At 38.3% G+C, this 20,882-nt stretch overlaps 3 protein-coding genes and 1 pseudogene across 4 annotated transcripts; 2 read left to right on the top strand and 2 right to left on the bottom strand.

The window, feature by feature from the left end:
- Positions 1–545: 545 nt before the first annotated feature.
- Positions 546–7,909, bottom strand: LOC111330289 (thymidylate synthase). Of its 2 annotated transcripts, none has more exons than XM_088736316.1 (9): positions 7,824–7,909; positions 6,532–6,735; positions 5,816–6,028; positions 4,797–4,988; positions 3,925–4,025; positions 2,790–2,864; positions 2,005–2,076; positions 1,671–1,809; positions 546–997 (listed from the first exon to the last, which is right to left on the bottom strand). In XM_088736316.1, the coding sequence occupies exons 2-8, from the start codon at positions 6,710–6,712 to the stop codon at positions 1,672–1,674; spliced, it is 972 nt and encodes a 323-aa protein (XP_088592442.1). In that variant the 5' UTR covers positions 6,713–6,735; positions 7,824–7,909; the 3' UTR covers positions 546–997; position 1,671. The 2 variants fall into 2 exon arrangements, with proteins under 2 accessions (XP_088592442.1, XP_088592443.1); XM_088736317.1 differs by lacking the exon at positions 7,824–7,909 and adding an exon at positions 7,392–7,496.
- Positions 7,910–7,915: 6 nt separating this feature from the next.
- LOC111330290 (uncharacterized) lies at positions 7,916–16,073 on the top strand. The gene is made up of 4 exons (XM_022935128.2): positions 7,916–8,114; positions 9,516–9,574; positions 10,840–15,209; positions 15,433–16,073. The coding sequence occupies exons 1-3, from the start codon at positions 7,931–7,933 to the stop codon at positions 10,996–10,998; spliced, it is 402 nt and encodes a 133-aa protein (XP_022790863.1). The 5' UTR covers positions 7,916–7,930; the 3' UTR covers positions 10,999–15,209; positions 15,433–16,073.
- On the top strand, positions 15,444–16,073 carry LOC148722288 (uncharacterized). The gene has a single exon (XM_088736318.1). It carries the CDS (start codon positions 15,444–15,446, stop codon positions 15,954–15,956), a length of 513 nt encoding a protein of 170 aa, XP_088592444.1. The 3' UTR covers positions 15,957–16,073.
- LOC148722287 (uncharacterized) lies at positions 15,670–19,466 on the bottom strand (annotated as a pseudogene).
- Between the last annotated feature and the right edge of the window lie 1,416 nt (positions 19,467–20,882).

Below are 20,882 nucleotides of genomic sequence, written 5' to 3'. Positions count from 1 at the left end.
GCAATTCTTAACCCTTTCACTCCCAAGATGACATTAGTAATTCCCTTTATTATCGGCCATAAAATTATTGGTTCAGAGAATTTGGTTTTGGATCAAGTACTATTCCCCCAATTGATATTTTCCTTTATTCTCATCACTTGGCTGCTTGAAATTGTATTGATATTGTTGGGAGAAATTCTGTCTTGGTCACTCAGGGGAGTTTAAAAAGGGTTAAGTGTCACAAATTTGAAAGGGAAAACTTCAAAGCTTTCTTTATGTGTGCAAATATTAAGGGAAATCTCAAGGTTTTCACAAAATGAAAGAAAAATAAAATCAGGTCATGTATATGTCAGGAGGCAAATAATGCCTCGGGCTGGTTCATAACTTCTCAAATCACACTTGCTTTTCTGAAAAATTCACACTCCACACATTAATTTTGGCTTAAATGACGCATCATGCCTAAACCCTTTACCTCACTCAGACAGGACAGGAGAAGTTGCAAAAACTTAACCTGTTATCCCTCCCTTTGACCCTTGTTACAAATTAAAACATCGTGTACTTCTAAATAAAGAAAACATACTTTTTAATACCAATTGTACAAAAAGATTAAATTATGCAGAAAAGTAAACACTCTGTTTTATAAAAATACATATTCATTCACTTTGCTTAGTGATCCACACCAAAATAAGCCCTCCATGCTACAACTAATTTGGTTTTCATGGGAAGTAGGGAAAATAATGAATTTATAGAAAAAGTTGCTAATTTGACTACATTAGTGTTCAGCAGTCATATCGCAAACTAAAAAATTTCCTTACTTTGTTGGTATGATTTCAAATGTAAAATGCAGAGTTTTCATTAAAAGCTGGTCAATGGCAGTCTTTAAGACCCCTCACAACCTGTCTGTTTTGCCAGCAAGCAGGCTCTTGTGTTTGGGTTTCACCTTACAGCATCCTTTCCAGGCACAGCTTCCTACAATTTACACCATCAGTGGCTGCTTATGGAAAAAGTTGTTTAAACCCTGCAGTGAGATCAACATTTGAGTATGTAATATTTGACAAAATCTCCCTCTCTACTTTTTTCTTTTTGTTTTAACCTTTTAGGAGGGGACCATTGTAAAATTTAAGGTCACCATATGGCAACTTTAAAAAAGTTAAACATGGTGTTGGTTCTTAGTTTTTTTTTTTTGTTTAGCTATTACTCATAAACAGTTTCGTTGGGTTTTCAAGTTTCATCATTTATGCCGTGATTGCTAGGAATCAAGTTTCATTACATAACCTTTCGAATCAATGTAATCAGCCACCATCACATTTTTGTCTGTTAGTTGCCCAATCTGTGTTATTCTCTCACTATCAAAGTTTCTTAAGGCTACCTTTCTATCAATTAATACCCGTAGGAGCAAGATCAAATTCAAACCCCACAACTACAACTTATATTTTGTCATCCCATTTCCTGTATTGTTTGATTCACCACTTCTTCCAATAAAAATTCTGATTGATTTTACTTGATGTTTTGGAATTATACAACTGTTCAACATGCATTTGATTGTTCAAGCTCCTGAGGTCAAACTGCAAGTGGCTTTGTCCTGGAAAGTCACAATGCTGGAATCTTCTTAGATATTGTTGTATTATTCCCACAAAAACATGGTCACATGGAGTTTAATTTAAACATTAATAAACAAAAATGTGTTAAACCTTAGACAGCCATTTGCATTTTGATAGTTGGGTATGGGTTGTATCCAATGATCTCAAAGTCATCAAACTTGAAGCTGTCAATGTTTGGGACCTCGCGAGTAATCTTCAGGGTGGGGAATGGGCGAGGCTCCCTCTCAAGCTGTGGAAACAAAATATTTCATTTGGTAAAATATCATATGCTAAGGGCCAGCATTTGAAAATTTCCTTTGTAGACAGTTTTGTTCACTTATATCTTTTATATTTGTCAAACACCATGCATCTGTTATCATCTTGGCTGGTCCACGAGAGGTTTCCAGTAACCTTATTCCACTGTAATTCAATTTTGTGTTCTCACCTGCTTTTTTAAAGCATCAATGTGATTCAGGTACACATGTGCATCTCCCAGTGTGTGCACAAATTCACCAGGCTAGAGAGAAATATTGCAAATTGTCAAGTGTGGAGGCCATATATTAAACTCATGGGCACTGATGAGCTAAGAGAAAGGTGCCATAGCACTGTGGTGGTCGCACTTACTGCCCACAGCAGGGAGGTTACCATGGTGACACAACCTCGGTCTGCCCCCCTGGCACCAGTCACACTGACAAGTCAGTGGAATTATTTATACTTACCAATAATTGACTCACCATAGAGGAGGGGGGGGGGGGTGGGAACACAACAAGCAGCTCATGTCGAGATCTGAGATGATCTCAAAACGTACTGAGCACCACGTGACCCTGCAATTGCATGACTCCCGCTGACCAGCGTGCCTCGATTTTAACCTTGCCTTAATTTCATTCAGCCTCATACAAAATTTGTTGAGGGTCAAGATGTTTGATTCTAGGCATAAAAAGTAAACCATCCCCTTATCCTGTTTTAAACAAGCCTTTTTTTAAGACACTCAAGGCTGTGCTCTCACAGCACCCGGTGGCCCCTGACGCCTTACTTTTGCTCTTGGGTGACTTGGGAATTTTAGTTTTTTTATACAAAGCATATGTTGGGCACCCTGGATTTCACGGTTTCAAAGCACTGGGCTCCATTCAATTTTCCTCAGCCTTGACTCTCAATGACAGAAAATTATAGTTATCGAAAAAAAAAAAAAAAAAAAAAGAATGCAACCAAAATATGTCAGTGTGAACTTACCTTTAAGCCACAGACATGGGCAATCATGTAGGTCAAAAGTGAATAGCTAGCAATATTAAAAGGTACTCCAAGTCCCTAGAATAAGAAAATAAAACATTAAATTGCATGCATGCAGTTTAAGGTTGTTTCTCCCTATCCTATACTATTTGTTGGTAACTAAACTTCTGGCTTTCAATTGGTTATTAGGTTTGATCACAATACTAGAGGGTAAAAGAACCCCCTTTATTCTGCAGTAGATCTTTTTTTTTTTTAAGTGCAAGGGAGTTAGGCTAGCAGTATTAAAGGTACTCCTTTTTTTGTTTATCTGTTTTTTTTTTAGATTATTCTATTGACATTTAAATGCTTAAACAGCTTAGCACCACCATACCTCAGTAATCTTGTAACGAAATATGTGCCCAGACGCAACTTAAGATCAACTAATGACCATTGTTTGGTTAATGTTGATTACAAACTTACCAGAATGATGTGGTTCAAGATCATTTCTGTAGCCTCAGCTAAACTATGGAATGCACTGCCGCTGGAAACCCATTTAAGCAAAATCTTTCAACACATCTTTTTAGGAAAGCTTTTTCGTTAAATATAAATTTATTATTGGTTAGTTAGTGGGTTAGTTTTTTAGATAGGTAGTTGGCTAGTTTGTGAGGTTTTATTATTCTTAGTTTTTATTCTAATCTTAACAACTTAGGTATTTTATTAATTACTTTATCTTAATCATTTTTAAGATAATTCTTTGTGAGATATTTTTAAAACTATTTTAAAGCATTATTGGATAGTGATAGAAATAGCACATATAAGTTTTTAAAAGATTAAAGATTACTCCAAGACACTGCAATAAAAAATTAAAAATTTCAATTATTACATGCACTTAAAAGATTGTTTTTCTCCCTATCCTGTGGCATTTGTTTAGTAGCTAAACTTCTGGCTCTCAATTAGGTGTTATGTTTGATCTTAATTCTAGAGGGCATAAAAAAACTTTATTCTGCAGTGAATCTATTTTGTAAAAGTGCTAGGTAGCTAGACTCTGTGGTTTAATCTGCTCTTGCCTTTTTAATAGATTTGATGAACACTTTGCAGGAACACAGAACAACCACAAAATAAATGTGACCACCCAACTGATTCCTTGTAGATTACATACCATGTCCCCAGATCTTTGATAAAGCTGACAGGAAAGTTCTCCATTACAGACATAAAATTGAACAAATGTGTGACATGGTGGAAGAGCCATGTTTGGTAAATCTGTTGATTGAAGAACAATTTTATTACAGTTATTAGTTTTCCAAAGTGCATGTGGAATTGAAGCTGGGTTTCACAGTGTTAGTTAAGTTTCAAAAGGTTGGAAAGTTGAAAGGACTTTTCAGTCACAATGTAGACTAAGTGCTTGAAAATCCCCACTGGCAGGAGGCAGACCAGTGGGCTATTTACAGAGTGCAGCCGAGGAATTGAACTAGGGGCAACCAAGAACAAATCCAGTAAGTGACAGGGTGGAGGACTTGAAATAGGTCTTGGTATAATCAAAAGTATCCTATAGAAACATCTATCATTCAGTAAGGTTATTGTTTCTTTGTATTTTTACAATATTTTATCAAAATCATAGCCTTCAAACCTGACAGTTTCATTATCTTTCCTTCCAAGAAGTCAAGTTGAATTCAATTTGGATTGATTATACCAGTATGCATAAATAGCACTATTCTGTTTTATTATACGACTCGGGCAGTCAGAGGGCCAATAACTAAAATCAACCAATCAAAATACTCTATTGCCTGTCAATATTCTCTCAGTATTGGACCAGGCACTGTCCCAAATGATACCGTACTTGTGTCCCTTTGAACTTCAGTCATATAATAAATCTCTTATTAACCAAGCTTGCTCGGGACCGTACTGGAAGAATATCGGCTCTCGGTCTTCTTTATACGGACCTCGCTGCGCTCGGAACGTACTGTCAAGACCTCAGGCCAATATTCTCCCAGTACGGCCCTCGCCCTTGGTTTATAAGATATATGTAATTACCAACTGGATTCCAGGCTGACATTATAATCCTCCTGTCATCAGGGTTATTTTTAATCTTGTCAATCACATTAGCCAACTGATCCACTCCTTGGCCATCATAGTTTGTATGCATGTTCTCGTATGTAGCTCCAAAGTGACGCCACTGAAAGCCATACACTGGACCAAGGTCACCAACTTCTCTGTGATTTAGACCTAAAAATTAAAAAAGATTTAGCAACTTGGATGTTTGGTGAGAAAAAAAGGTTGAGCCCTCCCCCCCTCCCCATCCAGTTAACCTTTAACTCCCAAGATCTGATTGTTAATTCTCTCCTCTAGCTGCTACACATTTCCTTGTAAATTAGTTTCGAGAATTTGGTGTTAGATCAAGATAACAACTTCTACCTGATAAGTTTAGCGCTCCCCGGTCAGCTCAATTGGTTGAAGCGCCAGATTGTGTCGTGTGGGAGGTTGAGGGTTCGAGCCCTGGCTGGACCAATACTCATGGTCTTAAAATAACTGAGGAGAATTTGCTACCTTTCTATATCAAGAAATGGATAGATATTCTAGTCTTCTCAGATAAGGACTAATAAACCGTAGGCCGTGTCTCCTGCAGGGTTAGGGGTAGGAGATGTTAATTTCCCATGCACAAGATTACTGTGTGGTGGATGTCCTCCACTGGGGTGGGATGGGTGGGTGTTCACAGGACCCCATTTTAAACTAGCTATCTGCTAAACTGGGCTACCCTGTATAATCAATATTTGTAAATACATAAATACATACATAAGTTTGACTATTCTCATTACCTGTTTGCTAAAGAATGTAAGGCTATTATAGGAAGATGTTACATTTTAATCACCTCTGGGTTAATGCAGTGACCTCACAAGAATTATTATGACCACAGTTTTCAATCCTGAACTAAAGTTTAAAAAAAAATTAAATGTGGTCTTGTCCTTATGTTGTGAAAGTGAAACCCAACCATCTTAAAGTGACAGCCAATTGGCTGGTGATTCAATGAAACAAATCTGTCCTGACGAAATTACCTTGTTTGTCAAGGAATTCCCTTGAGCCATTTGCATCCCAGAAGTGAATTTTTTTCTTGCTCAATTCATTTGCATTTGTAGAACCACTGACAAACCAGAGAAGCTCTTCAGCAATTCCACGCCAAAAGACACGCTTTGTTGTTAGGAGAGGAAACGCATTGTTGCGTAGACTAAATCTCATCTGGGCTCCAAAAATGGATAGGGTTCCTGTACCTAAGAGTAAAAGGTAAAGTCTGTTTACAAGCCAAGTGGCCAACCAGGCTGGTGCTTAACTCCAGTTTCTGTAGCATGAAGTGACTAGAAGTATTTCTACCCCCCCCCCCCCTGGAAGGGATGCTAGTCCATTGCAAGGTTAACCGCAGCATTAAATTTGCCAGTACCCATTTAAACACCTGGGTGATGAGGGACACTGTGAGAGTAAAGTGTCTTGCCCAAGAAAACAACACTGTCCCCAGCCAGGGCTTGAACCTGGACCACTTGATCCAGAGTCAAGCACACTTAACATAAGGCCACCACCCCTCGCCTTACCTGTGGATAATTATGGATAATTTAGGACAAATTGTTCCTTACGAACTCATTGACTGTTATCTTATCAGTGTTCAGACAAAAATTTTATCATTCTTCAAAGGTGATGATCATGCATGCTTTTCACCATCATGATAACCTTTTGACTGGAAAATAATGTGGTTTTAGAAATTATCAATCTTTCATCTCACCTGTTCTGTCCTCTTTCTTTGCTCCATGGTCAATAATGTGTTGAATTAACTCCAGGTACTGCATTTCATTGTGATTTTGTGTCTTCACAAGCTCTTTTTTCGGTGGTGAAGTTTTATCGTTGGAAGTCTGAATATGATTATCACTACAACCTGTAACTGGAGAGCCTGTGTATGACAACATCCTGATGCAGTTGTATCAAAAGCCTGAAGAGAGACAAGTCTAACTGTGAGCCAAATGGCTCTATCAGTTTAATTTTTACCCTTTTTTGGGGGGGGGGGGGAACAATCCAGGAATTTGACCCTCATCTGCGTGTAGGGGTTGGGGAATTTGAACCGGAATTGTTACATACACAAATGTGACATAGATTAATTTTACGTAGGACTAAAGTAGCAAAGTACAGAATGCTTTTCACCCCCACTCCCAAGGGATGCATAATAGAGCGTGCAGGATAAATCAGTGGATAAATCTAACCATGTAGAAGGAAAATATATCAGTAATAAAAAAGATATATGCTGCCCGCTAAGTTGTTGATCTCAAAGAATCGCTCTCAGCGACTCACCAACGAGTTGTGCGAACTACATATCTGCTTTGAGCGAGCGCGCAAATTATTGGTTTCATGCCCTTTGCACAGAACTTTGATTATAACATAACCAAAGTAAAGCGCGCGCTCTGATTGGTCAATTTAGCGTCCCCCATTTGCCCATGGGTGTACGCTGTTGACGTGAGCAAATGCAAAGACTATTTTTCCGCGCGCGCTTGTTTTTTCTGGTCACGTAAGATTTGTTAAATAAACGGGAACTCTTTAGCTACAATGTATCAGTGTTATGTTATAAAACAAATGGTAAACACCACACCGTACACTATTGAGTTATGGATGCACTTGGGAGGTTTGCTAAGCACTCAAGAAGCTAGAGTCGCTCTCGGCTATCGCCTCGAGCGACTCTTACGCTTCTTTCGTGCTTAGCAACCTCCCGCGTGCATCCATAACTCAATAGTGTACGCTGTGGTGTTTACCATTTGTTAATTGTACAACAGCCAGGGGTTTCATCAAAAGCTGGTTACCGACTACTGCCGCCTAAAAGAACTTTTACAATCTTCTGTTTAGCCGCGAGGCAGACTCTCGTGTTTGGGTTTTGAGTGCGCTGCCGCCAATCTCACGACTGGCATTAAAACACAAGAGAACAGCACACATTTTTAAACATTCGAATAGTTTTCGACCTCGCTATTGGACTTGTCTCGTACATTTTTGGGCTTACTTAAGAAAAAATGATCAGGAAACAAATCTACTCACCGCGCACCAAACTTGCCGAAAGATTTGAAATTCAAGTTTTGGCGGTACAACATTTATGAGGCATAATTTATAATGAGAGAGACCAGCCTCGATTTGAAGAGTTGAGCATGAGAAAGAGGTCAATACAATTCAAAATGGCGGACAAGCTAGAAGAAAAAATTACTAGGATCAGGAAGGAGAGATCATTCCCAGAGATCCCGGGAGTTCCAAACAGAAGTGAACTCATGAAGCCGCTAATATTCCCAAACAGTCAACGAGGCTTCAAAATATTTACTTACCTGGCTACCTTAGGTGAGTATTTGAGATGTTTGTGTTTCAATTAGGACTAGTTAATTATCGCGCTAGTATTGTACTTTTAGGAACATGAATCAAACAGTAATTATGTGAGTTTTCAAAACATCTGACTATGAACGTAGGAATAGTGACAAGGATATCTATCATGGGAGCATTTGTGTGGGGCTAAACTACAGGGAGCAACTACAGTTCTGACACATTACAGTTATATTTACAGTTATGACAGTCATATTACAGTTATGACACAAGCGCTGATCCTCTTTTTGAGCAACTTAACTGGAGATGGTTAGATACTCAGCAACAAATACAAGTGGCCACCATGGTCCATAAATCTATACATGGTCTTGCACCCGACTACTTTGGTTCTCTTTTCACTAAATATGATCCTCATAATCTAAGGAACTCTGAAAACAAACTAGCTGTTCCATTGCCCCGCACCAATTTCCTGAAAAATAGCTTAAGCTATCACGGTGCGGTTATCTGGAATAGCTTTTCCCCTGAATTGCGGCAAGCAAAATCACTTCAATCTTTTCGAAATGGTTGTCGCGATTTCTTCATCTGAATCGACAAAACGTACACGGCATTTATGTAAAGCAGAATTTCTTTATTTTTTCTATTTCACTTTTAAATTTTAGATCATGTTTATGTAGATTAAAGTAGATTGTAATTGTAATAATAGATTGTAATGATATTATTATTTACCGTGTCTAAATAAAAATCAAGTTCAAGTTCAAGTTCAAGTACAGAATACAGGGCCATTGAGGTCCACGTTGTCGGCATGCTTTGGAGAACGAGGCAGAAAACAAAAGAGTGCATTGTGATTCAATGAGATGTAAATAAGTGGCCCTGTATTCTGGTGGTTCCATAATTAGTCTAAATAAGCCAAAAGAGAGCTAGATATGTCAGACACTGGCGATCTAAAGCCTGGAACTCTCTCCCTCTTTCGTAAGCTTGTGAAGCATAGGAAAACTCCTCTTCTATCTTACAGCCTGCTTGGATTCTCCCGACAACAAGAACATACACGAGGCACTGGTATTTTAATCCGTGCCAGCTTTTAACTGCTGTTACACCAATCTACCACCTCCCCTATTAAGTACAATCTTCATCAACTCTTTACACCCTGACATCAGCATGCATATTCTCCATACCATTCTCTATACATTTCCTAAGGTGCAGACAAGGAGAATTTGTTTAACAATCAAGACCTACTTTTGTTGGTGATCATTTCCTTTATTCTCATTACCATAATGTTTGGTTGAGGGGTGATATTGAAGGAAAAAAATTAGATTCTAGTCATCCCTAGAGGCCCAAGGATGAAGAAAACATTTTTGACCAGAACAATCTGGAGCACTGGAATGCATCTGGTGGTAAATGTTTTTCTGTTTTTCATCTTTTCAGGAGCTGGATTGTATTGTGTATTTATACCTGAGTATGATGGAGATCACTGCTTTGTTCCAGTAAGTTGATGTTTTGCAACTTATATTTATCCTAAAAAAAGCAACAATTGTAGGGCTATTCTACACTGATAAGAACATGGAGTGATGAAAGATGAATAGATAGATAATTGATTGAAAATTACATCACAGTCTGTTGGCTCAATTATGTAATTATTAGTACGATATATTGTAATTGATATAGTATAAAATTAGTTTGAATATATCAAAAAAGTTGAAATGGTAAATTGGCCACCGTTATGATTATAAAAGCTGACGTTTCGAGCGTTAGCCCTTCGTTGGAGCAAATAGAGGAATTGTAGGTTGTGTGTATTTTTAAAGGCAGAAAAAGGAGCTACGTGATTGGTGGGAACATGGCAACGAGAAAAACACAAATAAATTAGTGGAATGAAAAGCGTTCATTGATACCTGTGGGATTTAGACTGCCGGTTTAGTATGTGTAATCAAATGGCGATGAGTGAAATTAGGAAATAATTTCATGTGCGTTTTGTCAAAATTCTGATAATCTCCCGAGCCTTTAGGCAAGGGAAATTATCAGAATTTTGACAAAACGTAAGTGAAATTATTTCCTAATTTCACGAGAAAACCATTTGATTACTTTTAAATATTGTGAGTGACAAATTACGTCTTGTTTACACACGGAGGCGTAAAATCGCTTGAGTACTTTATCCAACTGCACGGGAAGAATCATCTCTAGGTTTTTCTCAAGGCTATTTTTGTCACACCACTTCTCAAAAACTAGCACCCAGTTAATTGTGCTCTTTCGCGTATTTAAATTTTTGGCCGCTTCTTTTAATTTCGTAACTTCTTCAAGGGTCACCGTCTTAAATCTCGATGCCATCTTGGCTCTGATCGAGATACAAGAGATGTTACCATGGCAGTTTTGTTATTTCACATGTGAAATTAAAAATTAACGCTGAAATTCCGTGCCAAAATTAAGGAGTAATATGTCATCTATGGTATTTTCTAAGAAAACTTTTGGCATAAAATTTACTGCACTTGCACACACTATGAATGATCTTATTATATGCACAAACTGTATATAATTATGGTATGAACAAAGAACATGCCATCTAGGGAACAGCCATAGAAAGTGTGCTAATTTAATATGCAAAGACATATTACAGTAGTCTTCCTGTCTTTTTAGAGCATTTTCTCACCCAAAAGTTGAAATATTTGAATTAACCGTAAGAAAGAAACTTGCTATTTTTTTATTTTTGATATGAAGACTACACACATGGATAACTCACTAGTATTTTTTCTCCTAGATACGTGAATGGGTACAGAAACAGAAAGGAAAATTTTTGAAAATCCGTCCAGAGGATGAGGAGTATGTGAAACAGCGGACAGCAGAGATGGCAGAAAAAGTTGCTATGGCAGCAAAACAAACAGCTGGGGAGACAGGGGAGAAAATTGGAAAGTCATGAGTAAAGAAACTTTCCAACCAAAATGTAAGATCATCAGAAAGAGTGTACGCAAAAGAGACTTGTGGTATTTAATGAGGAACATGATGCATTTGGTTTTCAAGTGAATTTGCATAGATTTGAGGAACAATTTGTATGAGCAGAGTACCAGAAGTGTTATGTCAAGGACACAGCAGAGCTGTTAGTTGAGATATCTTGCTCAGGCCAGTTGACTTTAGAATGGACAGATGCCAGCTGTAGAAATATGAAAAGAGCTCAGTCCAGAGTATTTCTTTTATAAAAATCATTAATCATTTGAACCTTGAGAGTGACTAGCATCTAATTTCTCCTTACATAATTCCACTGAATCATTCCTTAAGGTCATGAGAATAATGGAATTGATCATCAACAGAAGGAGCTTTGATTGTTGGACGAATTCTCCTTGTGAGTACCAAAGGAAACGTATAGAGAACAGTATGGAGAATATGCATACTGATGTTAGGGTGTGCGATATCTACAGAGCAATTTCCCATCAGATTTTGATGTTTTTTTAAATTTATTTAAACGTCATTCTAAATTTGGCCTGAGCGAACAATTTCGCTCTTGACGAACGATATGCTGGCAATTATCTGTGATAAAGAACGCGTAGCTCATTTTAAGGTGAAGTAAACCGCAAACAATTTAATTTGGTTGTATCAACTTTTATTTTTATTTATTTTTATTTACAATTTAATGACAACATATTAAACAAAAGAGAGAGAAAAAGGTAAAAAAAAAGAAATGCCATAGGGATAGTCCGTAAAAGAGTCAAAGTCCCCATGCTAGACAGACCACCCAGCTAATGAAAAATATACATAATAAATTTACAAGGACAAAGAAGATATAAAACTACAATATACAATTAAATGGCCTCTAAGTTATTCAATAAAAAAATTATCACACCACGCTTAAAAATTGGAATGCTAGATGCTGATTTGACGTGAAATGGAAGCGAGTTCCACATATCCACAATACGATTGAAAAAACTAAATTTAAACGCGTTTGTTCGAGCATAGTTCTTCTTTAAAGTAAGGCTGCCTTTACCTCTTAGGGGGTACCTATCAGTATCAGAGTAGAATTGGACATATGTAGACATGTCTGAGTTAAAATTGTAAATTGGCCACCGTAAAGAGTTAAAAAGCTGACGCTTCGAGCGTTAGCCCTCCGTCAGAGCGAATGAAGGAATTGTGGTGTGTGGGATTATATGCAGAAAGTGGAGCTACGCTATTGGTGGTGACGAGAAAAACACGAATAAATTAGGAAACGAAAAGCATTCGTTGATACCGGCCTATGGGTTAAGAGTGTCGATTCGAAAGAAAAACTTTTGTTCAAGAGTTTTGCGGCTTTCCGAGCTACCTTAATGCAAGGAAAGGCCGCAGATTGCCATATGCTGCTTAGAATGATTAGGTAGATTAAAGTGTCAAGCGACTGGTTTTGGTGCGTCCTTGTCATTCCTTTCTACGTCGCGAAGGTGTTCTCGGAATCGGTCACCTAGTCGTCTTCCTGTTTCGCCGATGTATATCTTTTGCAATAAGTAAAAGTTATGCAATAGATGACGTTGGCGGAGGTGCACGTAGTCTCCTTCGCAGCCGCTCGGGCCGGAGTCACGCAACGCTCCCCGTCCCCACGTGGGGACGGGGAGCGTTGCGTGACTCCGGCCCGAGCGGCTGCGAAGGAGACTAAGGTGCACGTGGAGTGATCAGTGATCAGTGATCTTGGACCGTTTGGTTCCCGATATTTTCTAAGCGTTGTTTCATTCACAAAACCAGTCGCTAGACACTTTTATCTACCTATTCATTCTAAGCAACATATGGCATTCTGCTGCCTTTCCTTACATTTAGGTAGCTCGGAAAGCCGCAAAACTATTGAACCAAAGTTTATCTTTCAAATCGGCACTCTTAACCCCATATGTATCCACGAAAGCTTTTCATTTTACTAATTTATTCACAAATGACAAACATCACATTCTTTGAAACTAAGAGAGGTCATTTTAATTTCCACTAAAATCAACATACATTGCTTTAAGACCGAGTACGTGTACACCCATAGCAAAATATATTGAAGTTCCACTCATTGCAGTAATTAAATCATTGTCATGCCGCCAACATTAGTATTATTCAAAATTAAGTGGAGATGATTATCACTTTCGAGTTGATTCCATACTGTTTAGTTAGATTATTAGGTCTATTTTACGAGGAACACAAACTCGAAATTGTAAAAAAAAGAAACAGTAGACATGGGCAAAAAATACAGAGTTAAAACCGTCTGATATCTCAGGGTTGAAATTAATCGAAAACGGCCATTTTAAACATTTTTGTTCGTAACATTTTGACCGAAGAAAAAACATCGGCGGGTTGAGTAAGAGTTAAGTTATCGATCACGAAATTAATGGGGTTTTCGTTTCGTTTTGTCCCAAGATTGCCTCCAAATTTTTCAGTACACCCCAAGTAAATAATGCGCCTTTCCTCTGCATAAACTCGTAAAATCGGGTTGCAAGCCCTCGGGTCATTAGAGTTAAAATTGCATCCTTCTTGTTCAAGATACGCTTGATACGCTCGCTCATTGAAATGCAACGCCTCTTCCGGGATCATATTTTAATTAAGACTGCACTGAGCCAAACCAAATCCATAAGGAGTTAATTAAGCGAGGAACCGAACGTATTAAGTATTTCGTGAACAAAACATGCAAACATGGAAATAAGTTCAAATTTACTATCTGCTCCGACCAAGGGCTAACGCTTGAAACTTCAAAATATAAACTCTTTACGGTGGCTAAGTTACATTATCAACTCAGTTGATAAAACTTGATTATCTTGTTGTACTTCCCCATCGACGCAGCACCACAGCGGTTTCAGTTCTTTAGAAACTTACCCGCCTTTTTTATGGTTAAAGTTGAGGCTGTTAATATAAGCGAGACCCAAGGTTTACCTTCGACAAGTAAGGAGCGAATTAAGACAAAGCAAACTAGATTGGATATGAATCCTAATGACTCCGACTGACATGACCTTTTCTTCTCTGGGAATATAGGGACATTACTCTCTATTATGTCTGTCCAACCCAAAAAAAGGTTCCCACTGAGATCCCTTTGTGTTTTTCACAAGAAATTTCGAAAGGTGTTTGAAAGTGACCTAATACAACACGTTTCTCTTCAAACATGTTTAAAATGGAAAAAGTGTAGTCGGAGATGTCACGAGTTTTATGGAAAATGGTTGCCTCTGGCTGTTGTTATTTCTGAAGCAGACGTTTCGCGAAGGTCAAAGTAGCCTACAAACCACAACAAACAATCAACAGCCCTTTTCCACGCCCCAAGGAGCGAGACGAACCTGTCCGCAAGAAGTCAGGCATGGTGTACAAAATCAATTCCACACAGTGTAATTTTAAGTACTATAGCCAAACAGAAAGGTCATTAAAGACCAGAATTGCGGACTTTACAAACGTCAGGGTCGTCGGTTTCGAATCTAATTACCACGAGAGACTTTTCCTTAAGCCTGGCACTCTAATTTGGATCCGAATGCTGGGAACGATTACATCGTACTTCCAGAAGCCTATAAAGACCTCGCGCGAGCATCAAATACATAGTTACGCGCGCAAGCTTCGCGTCACGTTTTTAACTTTTAAATAGTGCATGATAACGATCTTCTTTTTTTATAACACTGATGAAGGCTTAAGCATTAGCCGAAACGTCTGCTTCAGAAATAGCAACAGTCAGAGACAACCATTTTCCTTAAAACTCTCTTCAAATATGTTGGTGTTGTTTTATCAGAGCGGCTAGCGCCACGTCAGTTTGTTTAAAGTTACAGCCGGTGAACGAGTATTCCAGTGAATTAATTTTGCATTATATACTTAAGAGAACTCGGAAAGACTCAGAATTTGAACTTTATCTTCCAAAAGCCAGCGAGTCAGTTTCTAGGTACAGTATATCAGAAAGTAAATGCGGAAAAAAGAACTGACAATAGTAACTTCAAAATCAATTAGCTTTATGTCGCGTCATTCCCGTGTAAGCGTTGTTGACAATTTAGAGACTTCCTTTTCAAACGAGAAAATTCGAGTTGGTTACCTCTTATACAATGCACAGAAACCTATGTCAATAAAGGTTATCAACTCGTCTATGAGTTCTATATTCCCGTTTGTCTTTTAAAGGAAACATTCGATCGGAGAAAAGAACACTGTGTTGAATTGAACGCTGATTTTCTAAAGGTAAGGTATTGTAAGTAATTCATGAAGTGCTCTTGATCAATAACTTTACGGAGTGGAACAACGAGCTAGGACATAAAGAAATCGATCCCTCAGGTGTTCAATTGAAAAGCGCGCCGTAAATGATAGATTACCTCATAAGTAACATGCTCTAGATGTTTTTTGCTGCGATCGATTGAAATCGATTCCGCCTTTATCTAATTATTTTTTATTTAATTTTCTTTAGATCAAAACCAAATGACGACCACGTTTTTCAAGTTCGTTGTGGTTGTCTTGATATCCGCCCTGTTCATTGACGAAGCTTCAGCGAATGTCTGTCCTCGTTGGGTGAAGCTTAACAAGAGTCCGGTCTGTTTCGGGGCTCGAAGTAACCAGTACGGTCGTTTTACCTACCCTCGGAACATCTTCGTGAGCTCGTTCATGCTCGTCCACCGCTCTGGAACAGTGACGTGTAATAAAAAAAATTACAGCTACTGGGGATGTCATCCTAATAACGCAGGTCTTGTTGTTGTCTTAACGGACCATCAAAACAAGCTTTTGGCCCCAGCTGCTACCAATAGTGGTGGATGGTACAATCTGGCAGGTTACACCTCCTCGTCTTCTGCTCTTGTGTTCTGTGCTCCCAAGAAGCCCCACTGTATCTTCGCCAATACCGAGCTGCGCCTGTGGTACGGAGAAGACTTACGTGGCCACACAGAGAGTGATAACGGCGGCCGAACATGCGCAGATGTGTATGGTCTGTTGGCCTAAACTGTTCCTAACAAGAAACCTCGAACATTAGACTGAATAGATCAGTTGCTGTTAAAAATTTAGTTTTTTCTTTGTACTAAGCTATCGGAAAAAAGAAAATAAAATTATTCGAGGTGAGGCGACTGGTATTTAATTATGACCAAAGCCTATTTATTGAAAAAAGTACTGTAAACTTAGAGACTGAATGCTTCTTATTTAGCACAGTTTCATTTAAAACCTACAGAGAAAGTCCAAATTAGTGAAGCTCTTGTATCATATGGCCATTCATTATTGTGATCGAAAAAAAATATCTAGAAGCATAAATTTAGTCATGATGGCATACAAACTAGGCAAAAAAATTACTCGGATCAGAAAGGATAGATCATTCCCAGAGATCGCGGGAGTTCCCATTGCCAGAAATTTGGGACAATATTTCGGAGGGGGTTGTCGTGTTACAAGCAAAATGGCGCCGAAACAGTATAAGGAAATGAAAGGAAAAAGATTGTTTTTTCAAAATAGCTGTCTAAGAATGGGATATTCTTTCGCTGCTTGGTTGGAAATGCACCCTGAATCGGTTAAAGCGTCCATCGCTACGAAAAAGAAATACTCAAAGTCAAGCCCACCTTTTCCCAAGGTATACGAGTAAACTCACAATTCTGACTCCAGTTTTCCCATACAAAATCTTAAATCTGCTTTGACTAGGTGTTACAATTCTTTTGTGGTGTGAACAACCTCGTGAAGATTCGCAATTGCATAGTTCGACATACATTCTGCAGAAGTTTGCTCAACTAAATCACTCGTAAATGGTCGAATATGTTGGCCCACAAGTTTTCTTTGAGCCGGGAGACTCTTCGTATTTTCAGAGAGCTCAAAAGCCCAATACGCCATTTTTAAATACCCCAATTTTAGGAAGGAAGAACACGAAAGATACAAGTCCCTGTAACTGCACAATTTGGCCGCCATTTTCCTTGTTTTGACGTCTCCTTTGGCTTTCTGGGATAGTAAGGTACCAGGCCTTTCTCTGACGGGGTTTTACGAAAGTAGAAAGTTACTTCTGCTCTGTGAAGTTCACTTCACTTCCATCGTCGCCATATTGAATTGTCTGTAATACGATATACCGCTGACATTTCGTCACGGGTTCGAAATGTACCCGATTGCTGGTGATGAAACAGAAGCGAACTCATGAAGCCACTGATATTTAACAATTATTCCACGAGCGCGCGTTGGATATGAGATGATAGATAGCCAACGAGGCGCGTAGCGCTGAGTTGGCTATAATCATCTCATATCCAACAAGCACGAGTGGAATAATTGTTTTAATAAAAAAAAAAACGCCCCCAAGATATTAGACAAATCTTCTCGACTTTATAATGTAAGAAGAAACCGGATGTTACAATGTACAGATATTAGATTATGGTATATTGGCTCATATACCATAATGGCTTAGCCAATAAAAAGTCTTGAATTGCATTAACCAATGATCCAGTTTTTAATAATCCCAAATATTTAACGAGGCTTCAAAATATTTACTTACTTGACTACCTCAGGTGAGTATTTGAGAAGTTCGGTGTTTCGACAAGGACGTTAATGATCGCCCTAGTAATGTACTTATAGGAACATGAATCAAATCAGTAATTGTGTGAGTTTTCAAAACATCTGACTGTAAACGAAGAATTATGACAAGGGTGTCTATCATGGGAGCATTTTTGTGTGGTTCCATAATTAGTCTAAATAAGCCAAGAAAGAGAGCTAGATATGTCAGACTCTGGAGATCTAAAGCCTGGAACTCTCTTCCTCTTTCGTAAGCTTGTGTAGCATAGAAAAATTCCTCTTCTATCTTGCGGCTAGCTTGGCTCCTCACTGACGACAAGAACATACACAAGACACTGGTATTTCAATCCATACCAGTTGTAACTACTGTGACACCAATCTACCACCTCCCCTATTAGATACGCTTTTTATTAACACTTTACACCCCGATATCAGTAAACATAAACTGGGAAACTTATCTGTTTTGTAAACAGTGCTGCGGTCGGAGCTTACAAACTTTGCCCATTCTTTCTTGACATCGGTTGGTAATTTCTTCTCTATCGCGCTCATAGAACTGGTTGTAGTTAGTTCTTTTTCTAGTCCGAATCTCTTTAAGTCTCGGTAACCATCCTCGACGACGTTGATTAACTCGATGAGTCTGTTGTTTTCGCTGTCCCTGATATTTCTTGAATTCTGTATTGCGTTCATGATGACATCTACAACTTTCGTGGGATCACCATGTTTTTCATCTAATCGTTTCCACATAGCTTTAAGTTCGTCATCAGTACTTTTCAAGACATCAGCCTTTACTAGGACATGATCGAAGGATGTAAGGAGCGCTTTCGATGTTAATTGTCGGCATGACTTGTTTCTCAAAGTCCATTTAAAATCGAGGATAATCTCTTATTTCTCCTGTAAATAATGGCATCTTGACTTTTTCTAGTTGAAGTGGATTCTGTTTTCGTATGCTGTCGTGATCTGTTTCCTTAGCGATAAATGATTCGATCCTTCAGCTGACTTCATTGCAGTGCGCGTGCACGTTACGAATCCATTCGATCTCGTATTCTGCGCGCTTACTGTCTACTAGCCCGAGCGCTTTATTGAGTAATTCATTGCAGGGCCCGGTTGTTCAAAGCCGTGTTAAGATAACCCAGGGTTAGTGTGAAATTTGATTTCAGATCTGAAAGCTCTGAAAGAAAATTAAGCTTAATTCCATTTGTCTACAATTTGATGATTGAATGTCCTAAAAAGAACTAGGAAAATTATCCCAAAATGGCTTTTGATTAGTGAAATTTAGAAACCTGGATTAAAATTTAACCCTGGGTTAGAGCTAATCGGCCTTTGAACAACTGGGCCCAGTTCTTTAGCGTAGTATCTAATTATTTAGAAGTCTTGCGCAAAGCTGGTGTTGTGTCTTGACCGTTACTTTGTGATTCCATTACTGTAGACTTTGTGCATGCTTTGTAAGAGTTTCAAAGATTGTTTCCATTGATTTTTTTCTTGTTTACCTGCTCCATCAAGCTTTGAAATCTTTCTTGTTCCATTCTGATTGCTTCTTGTCGATCTATTTCTTCTCTTTGCTTCTTCTCGATTTGAATCTGTTCGTTCTTGTATTGAGCTTGTATGTCTGCTGCCTCATTGTACAGCTCTTGAAGCTCAGTGATCCATGATTCACTTTGTTCAACTTCTTCCTCTGTTAAGTGTATAGTATAAATGTCATGCTTATCTTCAACTGTATTCCAGGCTTCACTGAGTTCAGCGAATATTTCTCTTCACAGTATCGATACCTTTATTTTCCTTGATGGACTTTGAGAATTCGTTCTGCTTTCTTGTAAAACGTGTTTTAGCTGAGTTCCTTATCTTTTTTGCTTCTTCAGCCATCTCATCTCCTCCAAAACGGATTTCGAACAACAAATGTATTGCTGTAACCAACGGTTTCAAACTGTGTTCTTTAATATCTGTTAATATACATGTGTGTTCGAAATCTGATGGTTGTCATCAATTAGTGATAGTTTCGTTTTGTGATTGTCCAATTATAGCTTATTAATGATTGTTGCGTTTTCACGCATAATTGATTAATCTAGAGTGAAACAGTAATTATAGTACTAACAAAGAACGTTCCATGAAGAGAATAACCATAGTAAGCTTGCTAATTTAATATGCAAATGAATATTACAACAGTCTTCCTTTCTACTTCAAGCAATTTCTTATCCAAAGTTGAAATAACAGTTTTAACTCTAAGTACTGTAAGAGACTTTTGCTATTTTTCTACAGTGTTAATATGGAGACTTTGTTGAACTAGAATCCATTTTTTTGCAATCTGTTGTTTGCTATTGATGCAAATGCTCTGCTCAGTTTCAGTCATGTTGAATCTGCACAGAATAGCAATGTTTAACAGTCAACACACATGCATAACTCACTTGTATTTTTTCTCGTAGATACGTGAATGGGTACAGAAACAGAAAGGAAAATTTTTGAAAATCCGTCCAGAGGATGAGGAGTGAGAGGATGAGAAACAGCGGACAGCAGAGATGGCAGAAAAAGTTGCTATGGCAGCAAAACAAACAGCTGGGGAGGCAGGGGAGAATATTGGAAAGTCATGACTAGAGAAGCTCTACATCCAAAATGTAAGATCATCAGAAAGAGTATACACAAAAGAGACTTGTGGTATTGAATGGAGAACATGATGCATTTGGTTTTCAAGTGAGTTTGCATAGATTTGGGAGACAATTTGTATGGACAGAGTACCAGAAATTATTTGTTAAGAACACAGCAGAGTCTTGAGGTGAGGTATCTTGCTCAGGCCAGTTGACTTTAGAATGGACATTTGCCAACTGTAAAAACATAAAAAGAGCTCAGTCCAGAGTTTTTCTTTCATAAACATCATTTACAGTTAAAACTCTACGAATGATCGGCATCTAATTTCTCCTTACAGTAAAACACTGAATTATCCCTTTGGTTGCTGAGAATAATGGAAATGATCACCAACACGAGGAGCTTTGATTGCTAAAGAAATTCTCCTTGTCAGTAGCAAAGGAAATGTATCGAGAAGAGTGTGAAGAAAATGGATAATGATGTTAGGGTGTAAAGGGTTAAAAAAGAGCTTGTTAATAATATCCAAGTTTATCAGTTTATTGGCTGAACACATAAAACGATTCATTTGGTGCACGATCCTCGCAGTAGATAGCGCTATTTAAGCAATAGCGAAAATCAGACCTGAAAAAAATAAGGCCTGTACGGGATTCGAACCACTGACCTCTGCGATACTAGTGCAGCGCTCTACCAATTGAGTTAACAAGCCAACTGGGAGCAGGCCGTTAAGTTGATTCGTAATAAACCCGTGAAAGTGATAAATCAGATACAATGAAATATATGAAGTTCATATATTTTGAACTGCGGTATTAGATACATATGGTG

This window comes from Stylophora pistillata, chromosome 10 (assembly GCF_964205215.1).
Source record: "Stylophora pistillata chromosome 10, jaStyPist1.2, whole genome shotgun sequence".
NCBI classification, from domain to species: Eukaryota; Metazoa; Cnidaria; class Anthozoa; order Scleractinia; family Pocilloporidae; genus Stylophora; species Stylophora pistillata.
Note: the sequence above shows the minus strand (reverse complement) of the source record. Positions and strands in the feature narration are given on the sequence as shown.

Coding starts and splice junctions, on each gene's coding strand:
- LOC111330289 (XM_088736316.1), bottom strand. CDS start 6,712: ATGTTGTCATACACAGGCTCTCCAGTTACAGGTTGTAGTGATAATCAT. Junction 2,865..3,924: donor ATCAAAGATCTGGGGACATG/GTATGTAATCTA, acceptor TTCTTATTCTAG/GGACTTGGAGTACCTTTTAA. Junction 2,077..2,789: donor CCCATGTCTGTGGCTTAAAG/GTAAGTTCACAC, acceptor ATTTCTCTCTAG/CCTGGTGAATTTGTGCACAC.
- LOC111330290 (XM_022935128.2), top strand. CDS start 7,931: ATGAGAAAGAGGTCAATACAATTCAAAATGGCGGACAAGCTAGAAGAA. Junction 8,115..9,515: donor TACTTACCTGGCTACCTTAG/GTGAGTATTTGA, acceptor TCATCTTTTCAG/GAGCTGGATTGTATTGTGTA. Junction 9,575..10,839: donor GAGATCACTGCTTTGTTCCA/GTAAGTTGATGT, acceptor TTTTTCTCCTAG/ATACGTGAATGGGTACAGAA.
- LOC148722288 (XM_088736318.1), top strand. CDS start 15,444: ATGACGACCACGTTTTTCAAGTTCGTTGTGGTTGTCTTGATATCCGCC.